We start from the raw sequence: 14,538 nt of genomic DNA, 5'->3' as shown, positions 1-14,538 counted from the left end.
AATATAATGCAATGTGACCCCCGGCAGCGCTGGGAGGTCAGGCCTGGAGCTGCGTTGCGGACTCGCTGCGGGAGGAACGCTCGTCTGCAAGGGGTTTTCGAGTGCTAGCTCCAGTGCCAGGGACCAGCTGACCGTGGGGATACAGGGAGTCGGACCCTCACCGAACAGATAGTAATGACCTATCCTGATGATCGGTCATCAATATCGCGATCCTGGAAAACCCTTTTAACCCTTCCTTCCATATCTCATTCGCGGCCTATAGAAAAGTGAACAACAACAACCCCTACTGCAGTGGTTGTCACTAGAGGTGGTCACGCAGGATCGATAACCTGTGTACAGAATAAAAAGAAGCGAATAAACTTGAAAAAGACAAAAGGACACATCGAGCAGCCATCAATGCAGATTTCTACTCGATAGGTTTACCATATTTAGTCCTATTTCTCCAGACATTGCACAAGGGTGTCACACCAAGATGAAGAATTATCAACAAGATACACAGATAATCTTTTGTAGACACACAGCGAAAGGGAAGTTACAGAAGAAATAACCGGAGAGAGTGGGAAGAATTTGTAATTAAAAGGGTTCTCCGACAACTCATTTTTCACATTTATGACCCATCAATGAGAGACCTCACAAAAGCATAAGGGGGGGACCCAGCGTCGCAGAGAAGTTTCCCCTCTTGGACGAAGATAAGGGCGACTATGCATGGTGGAGGCATTGGAATAGGCTGAAAAGGAAAAAGTTCGCAATTCAGCCCATTCTCATCCATAGCTGCTTCGGAGCTTAAATCTCCCAGTTATCCATCCTAGGTCAGTGTCCAGACAAGTCGAAAAATAATTTACCCCAACATCTGATGTAAGACAGAGTCGGGCATGAGGTGCGTCTGTCGACAAAACGTCGACAGGTTTCAGTGGCGATCAGACAGAAAAAATGAATGTACAAGAGTTTGTGTGTTAACCCTGCTACATCTGTAGCTCTAGATGGAATATCGTACAATATCAGTGCCCATACTAAAACATGTATCGTGTGGAACATTTCTTGTCTCATCTGACACCAACTTAAAAATTTTTTGTTTTTAAGTCATAATCAAATGGAAATAGGTTCAGCCACTCATGGGCACTTACATGGTTTGGACATGGACTTTAGAAGGTTGAACTTTTTCCCACCTAGTAAAACGCTAAAATTGCGGAGCTGGCAATGCTGTCCCCTAGTGGAGCCCTAGGCCTCGTGCACGGCTGTAATAGCGCACCAATGGACTTGAATGAGGCCCTATTGTACTTCCCTACATCTCCAATGTATGACGAGTAAGGACTATGTGCAAGGCATAAACACTGGAGGGCAGAATGGAGAGATGCAACACATTTTTGTCTAACCTCCAAAGGAGGCATAAACCCAACACGTCAACTAAAGTTGCCCACAATCTGATGCCCATCAGTTGCATAGGCAGTAAGTGGAGAAGATACAAATTCAACACAGGGTTGGAATAGACAGAACTCGTTGGTCTAAGCAGGAAGAACACACCGTCAACCATCAACCCAGATACAACTGATACCAGTCATCTTGTCATATCATTCTGCACAGTCCATGGAGGCCTTCAAGAAGGTCCAAGATCATGGAAGGGCCTTAAATTGTCCAATAATACATGTAACAGAGTGCAAGGCCCCTTGCAGACGGGCGATACGGATTAGGTTCCAGGTGCGTTCAGTTAAAAATGCGCGATTTCGCAAGCAAGTTCATTCAGTTTTGCCTGCGATTGCGTTCAGTTTTTATCACGCGGGTGCAATGCGCATTGATGCGTTTTTCACGCACGTGATAATATAGGCCCCTTTCACACGAGTGAGTTTTCCGCGCGGGTGCATCGCGTGATGCGAACGCATTGAGCCCGCACTGAATCTGGACCCATTCATGTACACGAGCGTTGGTTTTCACGCATCACTTGCGCGTTGCGTGAAAATCGCAGCATGCTCTATATTCAGCGTTTTTCAAGCAACGCTGGCCCCATAAAAGTGAATGGTGCTGCGTGAAAAATCACATGCGCAAGCAAGTACGGATGTGATGCGTTTTTCACGGAGGCTTAAGAGATGTTGTTAGTAAACCTTTAGTTTTTTATCACGCGCGTGAAATACGCATCGAAACGCATTGCCCCCACGCGATAAAAACTGAATGAACTTGCTTGCGAAATCGCGCATTTTTAACTGAATGCATCTAGACCTTATCCGTAAGTATCGCTCGTCTGCAAGGAGCCCAAGGGTGGTTCCACAAGCTGCATCTCTTTGGTAAAAATGTATTCCACCTGTGGCTGTGGCTTAAAAAAACGGTATGAAAAATGAGCCAAAAATTCAAAAAATTAAATAAAATAAAATTATTGGAGTTTCTCCAAAAAATGCTGCGTGTGAAGAACCCACTCCGACACAGCAGACATGACCACTTTTTGGTAAAATCTCCAGTACGTTAGACAACTCTTTTCTCTGTGAAATGTTATCACATGATACACATCTGACTCTTAGGCCCCTTTCACACGAGCGAGTTTTCTGCGCGGGTGCAATGCGTGACGTGAACGCATTGCACCCGCACTGAATCCTGATTCGTTCATTTCAATGGGTCTGTGCACATGAGCGTTGTTTTTCACGCATCAGTTCTGCGTTGCTTGAAAAACGCAGCATGCTCTATATTCTGCATTTTTCACGCAGCCCTGGCCCCATAGAAGTGAATGGGGCTGCGTGAAAAAACACATTGCATCCGCAAACAAGAGCGGGGGCGATGCGTTTTTCACTGATGGTTGCTAAAATATATTGTTTGTAAACCTTAAGTTTTTTATCACGCGAGTGAAAAACGCATGAAAACGCATTGCAGTCGCACGGAAAAAAGTCAACAACGGAACGCAATCGAAGACAAAACTGACTGAACTTGCTTGCAAAATGGTGCGAGTTTCACTGAACGCTCCCTGGACGCATCTGGACCTAATCCGTCATGCCCGTGTGAAAGGGGTCTTAGGCTACTTTCACACTTGCGGCAGAGTGATCCGGCAAGCAGTTCCCTGATCAGTCTGAAAAATGCATTTAAATGCCGGATCTGTTTTTCCGGTGTCATCCGGCATTTATTTTATTCACCTTTTTTTCAGTCTGCGCAGACCGGAAAGATGGATCCGGCACTAATACATTCCTATGGGAAAAAATGCCGGAATTCAGGCAAGTCTTCAGTTTTTTTTGGCCGGAGATAAAACCGTAGCATGCTGCGGTATTATCTCCATCCTGAACAGTCAAAAAGACTGAACTGAAGACATCCTGAACGCATTTCTCTCCATTCAGAATACATTAGGATAAAACTGATCAGTTCTTTTCCGGTATTGAGCCCCTAGGACGGAACTCAGCACCGGAAAAGAAAAACGCTAGTGTGAAAGTACCTTTAGTCACTTCTATAAAAATGTGAATGCAGCCAAGTAATATTCTTCAACATTGCTTTCACAGTCTAAGACCTGTTTCACACTTGAGTTGTGGCTTTACGGTTTTGAGATCCAGCAGAGTATCTCAAAACTGGAATTAAACGGATCCGTGCCATTTACATCTGGACGCATCAGTTTTGGCCGGATACGGTTGTATTAAATGTAAACTAAACAAACTGGATCCGGTATGAAAATCATTGTAAATCAATGGGTGCTGGATCTGTTTTTTTCACTCACAAAAAAACAATTTAAAAAAAAATATATGGATCAGGCACCATTGACTTACATAGATTTTCATGCCAGATACCAGTGTGTGTCATCCACAGAACCCCCATACCAGTGTGTGTCATCCACAGATCCCCCATACCAGTGTGTGTCATCCACAGAACCCCCATACCAGTGTGTGTCATCCACAGATCCCCCATACCAGTGTGTGTCATCCACAGATCCCCCATACCAGTGTGTGTCATCCACAGATCCCCCATACCAGTGTGTGTCATCCACAGATCCCCCATACCAGTGTGTGTCATCCACAGATCCCCCATACCAGTGTGTGTCATCCACAGATCCCCCATACCAGTGTGTGTCATCCACAGATCCCCCATACCAGTGTGTGTCATCCACAGATCCCCCATACCAGTGTGTGTCATCCACAGAACCCCCATACCAGTGTGTGTCATCCACAGAACCCCCATAACAGTGTGTGTCATCCACAGATCCCCCATACCAGTGTGTGTCATCCACAGATCCCCCATACCAGTGTGTGTCATCCACAGATCCCCCATACCAGTGTGTGTCATCCACAGATCCCCCATACCAGTGTGTGTCATCCACAGATCCCCCATACCAGTGTGTGTCATCCACAGAACCCCCATACCAGTGTGTGTCATCCACAGATCCCCCATACCAGTGTGTGTCATCCACAGATCCCCCATACCAGTGTGTGTCATCCACAGATCCCCCATACCAGTGTGTGTCATCCACAGATCCCCCATACCAGTGTGTGTCATCCACAGATCCCCCATACCAGTGTGTGTCATCCACAGTTCCCCCATACCAGTGTGTGTCATCCACAGTTCCCCCATACCAGTGTGTGTCATCCACAGTTCCCCCATACCAGTGTGTGTCATCCACAGATCCCCCATACCAGTGTGTGTCATCCACAGTTCCCCCATACCAGTGTGTGTCATCCACAGTTCCCCCATACCAGTGTGTGTCATCCACAGATCCCCCATACCAGTGTGTGTCATCCACAGTTCCCCCATACCAGTGTGTGTCATCCACAGTTCCCCCATACCAGTGTGTGTCATCCACAGTTCCCCCATACCAGTGTGTGTCATCCACAGTTCCCCCATACCAGTGTGTGTCATCCACAGTTCCCCCATACCAGTGTGTGTCATCCACAGATCCCCCATACCAGTGTGTGTCATCCACAGATCCCCCATACCAGTGTGTGTCATCCACAGATCCCCCATACCAGTGTGTGTCATCCACAGATCCCCCATACCAGTGTGTGTCATCCACAGATCCCCCATACCAGTGTGTGTCATCCACAGATCCCCCATACCAGTGTGTGTCATCCACAGATCCCCCATACCAGTGTGTGTCATCCACAGATCCCCCATACCAGTGTGTGTCATCCACAGATCCCCCATACCAGTGTGTGTCATCCACAGATCCCCCATACCAGTGTGTGTCATCCACAGATCCCCCATACCAGTGTGTGTCATCCACAGATCCCCCATACCAGTGTGTGTCATCCACAGATCCCCCATACCAGTGTGTGTCATCCACAGATCCCCCATACCAGTGTGTGTCATCCACAGATCCCCCATAACAGTGTGTGTCATCCACAGATCCCCCATAACAGTGTGTGTCATCCACAGATCCCCCATAACAGTGTGTGTCATCCACAGATCCCCCATAACAGTGTGTGTCATCCACAGATCCCCCATAACAGTGTGTGTCATCCACAGATCCCCCATAACAGTGTGTGTCATCCACAGATCCCCCATAACAGTGTGTGTCATCCACAGATCCCCCATAAGGCTTCGTTCACATCACCGCTCAGCCTTTCCGTTCTCCTGCTCCGTTAAGGAGCAAGAGAACGGAAAGGACGGAGAAGGCACATAACTGAGCCAAACGGAGCCCTTAGGACCTCATAGACTATAATTGGGTCCGTTATCTCTCCGCCCAGAAGATGATTTTGAAGCGGAGACAAATGTCCTGCATGCACAACTTTTGTCTCCGATCCAAAATCATCTTCTGGGCGGAGAGATAACGGACCCCATTATAGTCTATGAGGTCCTTAGGCTCCGTTTGGCTCAGTTATGTGCCGAATCCGTCCTTTCCGTTCTTCTGCTCCTATAATGGAGCAGGAGAATGGAAAGGCTGAACGGTGATGTGAACGAAGCCTTAGGCCTAGTTCACACGATAGGTTTTTTTTGAGAGTGTACGGGACGTTTTTTTGTGTTCCGTATACGGTAGCATTCATTTCATTGGTTCCGCATTAAAAACGGAATGTGTTCCGTAAGCATTCTGTTTCCGTATTTCCGTTTTTCTGTTCCGTTGAAAGATAGAACATGTCCTATTATTGCCCGCAAATCACATTCCGTGGCTACATTCAAGTCAATGGGTCCGCAAAAAAAAACGGAACACTTACGGAAATGCATCCGTATGTCTTCCGTATCCGTTCGGCTTTTGTGGAACCATATATTGAAAATTTTATGCCCAGCCCAATTTTTTCTATGTAATTACTGTATACTGTATATGCCATACGGAAAAACGGAACGGAAACACAACGGAACTCAAAAACGGAACAACGGATCCGTGAAAAACGGACCGCAAAAAACTAAAAAAGCCATACGTTCGTGTGAGCTAGGCCTTAGGGCTCCTGCACATGACCGTTTCCCGCCCACCCCCCCCCCCCCCCCCCCCGTTTACTGGCCGTTTTTTGCGCTCCGTATATGGAACCATTCATTTCAATGGTTCCCGCAAAAAAAAAAAAAACAGGATGTACTCTGTGTGCATTCCGTTTCCGTATTTCCGTTTTTCCATTCAAAGATAGAACATGTCCTATTATTGCCCGGAAATCACGTTCCGTGGCTCCATTCAAGTCAATGGGTCCGCAAAAAAACGGAACACATATGGAAATGCATCCGTATGTCTTCCGTTTCCGTTCTGTTTTTTGCGGACCCATCTATTGAAAATGTTGTGCCCAGCCCAATTTTATCTATGTAATTACTGTATACTGCATGTGGCATATGGAAAAACGGAACAGAAACGGAAACACAACGGAAACAAAAAACGGAACGGATCCGCGAAAAAGCCATACGGTCGTGTGCAGGAGGCCTAAGGCTCCATTCACACGTTCGTGGTGTGTTGCGGACTCGCAAATTGCAGATCCGCAACACACACTGCCCGGCACCCCTATAGAAATGCCTATTCTTGTCCGCAAGCTGCGGACAAGAATAGGACATGTTCTATCTTTTGTGGATCTGCGGACCTGAAGATCGGGGCCGCGCTCCGCAATTGCGGCTGCAGACAGCACACCGTGTGCTGTCAGCATCCATTCCGTCCCCATAGAAAATGAATGGGTCCGCACCCGTTCCGCAAAATTGCAGAACGGATGCGGACCCATTTGCGGACGTGTGAATGGAGCCTAACAGTGTGTCATCCACAGACTACCATTAGTTCAAAACCCACCAAAAGCACGCCTTTTGGTTCAAAATATTTTTTTTCTTATTTTCCTCAAAAAACTACCGTCTTATAGGGCGAAAAATACGGTAATTTTGTGTGCATATTTTTAGAAATGATAAAACATATCAACACACATTTGCAAACATATATAGCCAAAAAGATTAAACTGTGCATTTCTGCTTTTTTGACAAAAAATGCGTTTGCTTTTTTTTTTGTTGGGTTTGCTGAACTGAGGTTTATAGTGATTTTTTTGCATCAATTTCTTGCAGTCTGTTTTATTTTATTTTATTTTTTTTGGGGGGGGGGGGCAAGGATAGCAGATGTTAGCTGAAGGTCTATGGGAAATATGAAACGCAGGGGACACAGACACATTATTTTGCTACTGGCGTTTTTTGGGGGGTTTTTTGAGTGGCGTTTTTTGTCTTCTTTTCACCTTTAAGTGTTTTTTTTCCATGCATTTTGACATCACTGTCTACAGGGAAAAACGTCATGCTTTTGGTATGAGTGCAAAAAGACAGGGAAAAAACCCACCACAAAATGAAAAAAATTAGGCTACATGCACACGACCGTATGCCCAAAAAAAAAAAAAAAAAAAAAAATGATGACATCCGTATGCTATCCGTTTTTTTGGGCGGATTCATTGTAACAATGCCTAAAACAGACAAGAATAGGACATGTTCTATTTTTTTTTGCGGGGCTACAGAATGGACATACTGATGCGGATAGCACACAGTGTGCTGTCCGCATTTTTTGCCGACCCATTAAAATGAATGGGTCAGCATCCTATCCACAAAAAAAACGGAACGGACATGGAAACAAAATAAGTTCGTGTGCATGAGGTGTTAATAAATAAATAAATGAATGAAAAAATAAAATCTTGTGCTTATTATTCTGGTGTTTGTTTTTTTTTACAGGTAACCATGTGTGTGGGAACCCAATAGGTACCTGCACATGATGTGGATTTTCTGCGCAGATTCTTGTGCGGAAGGATAAGAGGAATCTCATTGTACACTTTGCTTTTTTTTTTCTGTGGCACTTTGCTTTTTTTTCTCTATGACATGGATGTCATCCGTGTTTTTGGTGGATTCGTTTTTGCGGACCGCAAAATACATACGGTCGTGTGCATGAGCCCTTAATTGTTTGTGCGTTTTTTGTGTGTGGATTTCGCCCTTTGCAATGCAAGGCTGAGATCTGTGGCAAAACCACATCAAATCTGCACCAAAAACTGCTAGTAAAACGTGCACCTGTTAGTAAACCTGCGCGGGGAGCCTAATGGTGAAGAAAAATGGTATTGCCTTCTTGTTTTTATTCAGACGGAGCTAATTATTTACTGTGCAAACGTATGAATATACACCCAGAGATCAATATAAAAATAAAATACTTTACTAACATACTCCTTTACCCTATAAAGAAAAAAATATACATTTTCGGTGAAAAAAAATAGGGGAAAAGGACACCATTGTTCTGCACAACAGGACTATGGGTACGTTACAAATACATCGGAAGATTTTTCTTGTTTTATGGTAGACTTATGCCTGATGTAGGCCAAACGAGTGATGTGAACAGAGTCTAATACAGTAAGGCTACAGGCACACGACTGACATTTTTAACGGACGTTTATTTCACCGATAGATACCGTAATCTGTTTATATATCCTTCTAATATCTATCCATCCACACAAGACTATGCGCCATTCTTAAAGACTATGCGCCAATATTTTCCAACTGCTGACAATGAGTCCATGTAAAATCCGGAGCGATATGCTGGCGTCATATATACAATTTGTACATGAAACAGACTCAATTTACCAAAGATGCATATGAAGGAATACGCCGCTGGACAAGGTGAGGGCCCCAAGATAATGATCAAAAACGATACCTCACAACTTATTTTTTTAAATTTACATCTTCATCTTACATTTTCCATAACCTGATCAGAAATCCATTAAGATTTGTATTGATCGCGTCACTGGAAAATGTGTTTGGTGGCCTGACGAGAGATGAATGACAACCCCTAGTAGTTCGGTACATTGGACTCGCTGGTCGGAGGGGTCCCGGCCTCTATGGGGGTCATTGGCATGGTTAAACAATCAAAAGGGTATTGGATATATTATCAGTTGCGTCTGTCTCATTATAGGTTATTTACACAACCTCCTGTCATATACAGATTAGTATCTCATCCACCTAATGTCAATGTGCAGAAATATTCACATGAGGGGAGAGGCCATCATACATGATAAACCGTGTCTAACAATCCACCAGAGCCGACCACTCTTCACAATAAAGGCATTGGGTCCGTCTAACCGCCATATAACGTCCACCATGACTATAATGTGCATTACCCAGAATCCTTGGCGGATACATTACAGTGTGCTGCAGTGAACAATCCATACAGGCTGCGAGGGGAACCTCTGAAGGCAGAATTTCACCGCGACAAAACCCGTGACATTAAGATTTGATACAGATAGAAAAAAAATAAATGACAAAAACACGATCATAATTCATCAATAAAAAAAAGAATGGGCAGACGTCCCTTGTATTAAATGAATTCACTGCATCTAGAATCCGATTCCAAGGCCTTACGTGAAAAGCTTCCTATAGGGGACACACAGTCCAGACGTGGGCTTTAAGGGCCCAAACAAAGCAGCGTTTAGGTCGCCTTTCCTGAAGGAGCCAGGATGACGATTTTCATTATTTATACGTTCAGACGGGCACACGGGTAACTGGCGGCTGATGCAGAACCTCTTAGGAACCCCATACTGTCCATCAATCAAGAGGTTCTGCAGCAGTACCAGACCTTCCCGGGGTAAATAGGGTAACGAAAGGGTGACTAATAGACAAAAAAAAGGGGGACATCACGCCGTGCAATTAACCTCCGGGTGGCCGCTGTGTTACCTATTGACAATGAATGGCTACAAAGTATCAATATTTTGAAGATACAAATAAAGAGAAAACAATGAGGAGGTGGGTGGTGTGGCCATCACTTACTGTAGCAGAGGTCAGGCTGGTGTCTGCCAGGGTCAGGTGGTGGGGTTCCCATCTCCTCAGGAATTTGGAGGTGAGGATCTTGCTCAGGAAGGTCCTGGGGTGTCTGATGACACAGACCTGGATGTCTCCCTCTTGCAGCAGTTTGTACCTCATCCCATTGAAGTGCAGCATGGATCTCCTGCAGGGCACAGCTCCCATCTTGCCCCCCTCCGGAGCAGACATCTCCCCCAGCAGTGGCTTGCTCTCCTCTATCTGTCTGTGGTCGCTCTCCCCACATGAGCTGTTAGTAAAATCCATGGCAACTGCTAAAGAGGGGAAACTCTACTCCCTAGATCCAAGCAGGGAGGAAATAAATACAAAAAGGAGGAGGAGGGGGTGGGGGGGTAACAGAGGATCAGCTTCCAGATATCACACAATTCGGGGCATGTCCGGCGGCTCTCACTGGGTTAAATCCATGACTTGTCGGAGGAGGGATGCCGCGCGGCCCCTGGGTCCTGGCTCGGCTCGCGCGCCTGCAGCATGTACGTGTCCGGTGCGTCTCCTGTGCGGGCGACTGTGTGTGCCACAGAATAGCAATCGCGAAAAGATTGCAGCAGCTTCTGCGCGCTGATTGGCCGGGCCGGGGTCATGTGACGGCCGAATGACGTCAATGGTAGAAGCAAGCAGATCAGGATGCATATTGTGTGTGTGTGTGTGTGTGTGTGTGTGCTGCAGGGGAGGGGAGGCTGTCATCACAGGAGGCGAGGGGGAGCCGGGGACAGCGAGCTTGGGCTCCATCTTTAAAACACCTGAGTGCTCCCAGGTCCAGGGCAAAGGGTGGAGAACATGTACATGTGGTGGGTGCACGGGGACACGTATCACTCAGCATCCTCCCTATAGCTCCCAAAAAGTGACACCACATTGTCAAAAGGATACACGCGTCCCCATTCGCTTTTTAGGGCCTTGTTCACATTTCTGCATCCGTGAAAAAATCCGGCCTTGCCTCTTGCACACGAACGTATCTTCTTTCCGTGTCCGTTCCGTTTTTTTTGCTGACTAAATGCAGAACCATTCACTTCAACAGGTCCGCAAAAAAACAGAAGTTAGGCCTCATGCACGCGACCGTTGTTTTTTGTGTACACAAAAAAAACGGATGCGGCATCCGTTTTTTTTGGACGATCCGTTTTTTTCCACAGGTCCCTTGTAATAAATGCCTATCCTTGTCCGCAAATGTGAAAAAAGTAGGACATGCACTATTTTTTTTGCTGAAGGGAAACACGGACAACGGAACGCGGAACACAAACGGATGAACTATCAGCATTTTTTTGCTGACCCATTGAAATGAATGGGTCCCCATCCTATCCGCAAAAAAAAAAACGGAAAGGAGGCCGAGAAAAACAACTGTGTGTGCATGAGGCCTTGCTCTGTGTGCATTACGTTTCCAAATGTCCGTATTTCCATGAAAAATAGAACATGTCCTATTATTGTCCGCATTACGGACAAAGGTAGTACTGTTCTATGAAGGGCCAGCTGTTCCGTTCCGCAAAATACGGAATGCACACGGATGTCATCCGTATTTTTTGCAGATCCGTTTTTAGCGGACCGTAAAATACATACGGTCGTGTGCAAGAGGCCTAAGGATCAGTGTTTGGTCCGTGTGTCCGTTGTTGTTTTTTTCCCCCCTCCATGTGTCGTCCATAATCCACGGGCATTGCTCAGCTGAAAATTATGGGGTCATTTATTAAAATGGGCGTTTTAGACGCCGGTTTTAAACCCCCCTGCGCTGGCGCTCAATGCCACTAAGTTATGTAGAGTCGCTGGCCTCTATATAACTTAGGCACATCCCCCACCGGCGTACAACAGCCTTAAATATACGCAAGCTGCTTTCCTGGCGTAGAAAATGATAAATGAGACAGGCCTGCCGGCCCGCCCTCTTCCCCGCCCACTTTTTTTTTAGAACTGGTGCACACAACCATTTCCGTTTTTGCGGTCTGCAACATGTGCGTTCGACGTTTTGCGGAACGGAACATCCTGCCCTCCATAGAACTGTCCTATCCTTGTCCGTAAAACAGACAAGAATAGGACGTGTTCTGTTTCTTTTTGTTACGGATATTAAGTTACGGACAGCACACGGGTATGCTGTCCGCATCTTTTCCAGCCCCATTGAAGTGAATGGGTCCACATCCAACCCGCAAAAAAACGCGGATCGGATGCTGACCAAAAATATGTTTGTGTGCATGAGCCCTTACTCCTGTTTTCAGGTGTGAAGGTTACGCCTGTTTCCACGCTACGCCCCGGTCACTCCCAAGTGTTGTACGTGGCGCAAAAATGGCCGTGCAACAAAATATTGCCGCACGGCCATTTAAAACGTTGCAAAAAAGGTCGCTGCGACTTTTTATATATCAAAAATAGTAGTGTCGTTCGTAAATAATCCCCGATGTTCCCATTCATTGGAAACAAACAGAAAGTTTAGTAAATAGTCGCCAAATGATTGACTACCATACAATCAGCAATCCATATTGGCATAAAAGTGGACACCCCCTTTTAGAGAATTCTGCTATATTTGCCCTAATCATCCATTTTTAGCCTTGACATCTTTTACACCTGCACGTGTGAAAAAAAAAAAAAATTATATTAGGAAATTGCTCAAGTAACAATCACTAATGAGATTGTCAAAATCATTTTAGCGCATGCGACTGATGTGTCAGCAGACGGCGCACTGGGATCCTGTATCTGCTGTCAGACACGAGGCGCCAAGGCAGGACATTTTGCAGTACTCCTGCTGACTCCGATCATAACACTGCTTTAGGGAACCGCCATTTAAGCCATTCTTACATATATTCCGGTACAATTTAAACCATCTACGAGTGACCCAAGGCTGAGGATGACAACTGAGGGATGTAACGACGACGAGCTACTACATGGGCATCTCCACTGCCGGCGTGAAGGTGTGTCAGAAGCTACTTTTATGCGATTATGGACTTAGTCCTGATCAGCGAGGATTTGGGATCACCCCTGTATTAACTTATTAGACACGGACACCGCGCCTTAAAGGGAGGGGGTCACTGTCTGCAGCATATTAACAGTTACATAGATCAAAGTGCACCCGTCGTCCTAAGAGGCAGGAGCCATATGTAATTATCACAGTCACAACCTCAGCGGTTGCCCCAGAGCTGTAGCCTGATAAGAAGTCTAATGATACCGCTAATGCAACATGGGGCCCCCTCAAGCACAACGCCGCTGTAATCTCTGCACCTATGCCACGGTCTGGTCCCTGAGATTTGCTCTTGGGTGCCCAGAAAAGTATTAGGGGGTGTATGTTAAAGGGCATCTATCAGCAGTTTTGTACCTATGACCCTGAATGACCTGTTACATGTGCGCTTGGCAGCTGAAGGCATCTGTGTTGGTCCCATGTTCCTATGTGCCCCCATTGCTGAGAAAAATGATGTTTTATTATATGGAAATGAGCCTCCAAGAGCAATGGGGGCGTTGCCGTTACACCTAGAGGCTCTGCTCTCACTGCAGATGCCTTCAGCTGCCAAGCTCACATGTAACAGGTCAGCCAGTGTCATAGGTACAAAACTGCTGACAGATGCCCTTTAAAGGGGTTGTCCAGGAGTTCAATATTGACGACCCATCCTCAGCACGTGTCTTGTACTTCGCCGCAACATACGGACCACTGACCCATTGAAGTTAATGGTTCCGCCCCTTGATACAGTGCGCGTGAGCTCCATTGAATGGGATGGGGCTGAGCTGCAATACCACACATAACCTGTGGACAGGTGTGGCGCTGTTTTTGGATACGGCAGGCATGTTTTTTTTTAATGAAATCCTGTACAATCCATTTAAAAGTGAACCTCACCTGTAACCAATTCTAGACTTTCCACTATGCCCCTCTGAATACACAGAGATGGACTGCTGTGCTTCTGGTGCCTGCAGGGTTAAGCCAAGCCATCCTTAGGAATAGACTTCCATGTGACTTCCGGGTGTGTGACCTATGTTTTGACTGAATGGCATCTGGAGATTGCAGTGCCTAAAATACCCCGGGCGATGCGACACATAAAGCCTGATCTTTGCCATCCTGAATGGGCGCTTAACTTTCCCTGGAAACCATTGACTCTTCGATGACCCTGATTTGGGATATTGGGGTAATTTACGTTTTTATTCCCGCCAGCCTATGGCATAAAAATAGTCACAAGATCCATTTTTGAACGCCCGTGTGAAAAGATTTTGTGGCACGGCCTTTTTGCACCGTCCTCTCCACTTGGGAGTGACAGGGGCGCGGAGGGGGCCGGGACTTTGGCCCTAACACATTTACTATCTTTTAAAAGGTGTAGGCGCTCCATGGTTTTAGCGCGGAAGCAAGCCCTATTCTTGTCCGTGGAACACGGATGACACATGGAGAGCGCATAATACGGACGCGCGGACCAA

At 46.1% G+C, this 14,538-nt stretch overlaps 1 protein-coding gene across 4 annotated transcripts in view; it reads right to left on the bottom strand.

Annotated features, from left to right (window-relative positions):
• The window catches only part of LOC120981239 (c-Maf inducing protein), a 167,338-nt gene extending 156,620 nt beyond the window's left edge, over nucleotides 1–10,718 (bottom strand). For 2 of the 4 annotated variants that reach the window (XM_040410846.1, XM_040410847.1), the window contains exon 1: nucleotides 10,129–10,718. In XM_040410846.1, the coding sequence (XP_040266780.1) occupies nucleotides 10,129–10,425 (297 nt within the window). In that variant the 5' untranslated portion in view covers nucleotides 10,426–10,718. The remainder of the gene's footprint in view (nucleotides 1–10,128) is intronic. The other 2 variants (XM_040410848.1, XM_040410849.1) reach the window with 1 other exon arrangement.
• Nucleotides 10,719–14,538: the final 3,820 nt, after the last annotated feature.

The sequence above is a fragment of the Bufo bufo genome, chromosome 10 (assembly GCF_905171765.1).
Source record: "Bufo bufo chromosome 10, aBufBuf1.1, whole genome shotgun sequence".
NCBI lineage: Eukaryota > Metazoa > Chordata > Amphibia > Anura > Bufonidae > Bufo > Bufo bufo.
Note: the sequence above shows the minus strand (reverse complement) of the source record. Positions and strands in the feature narration are given on the sequence as shown.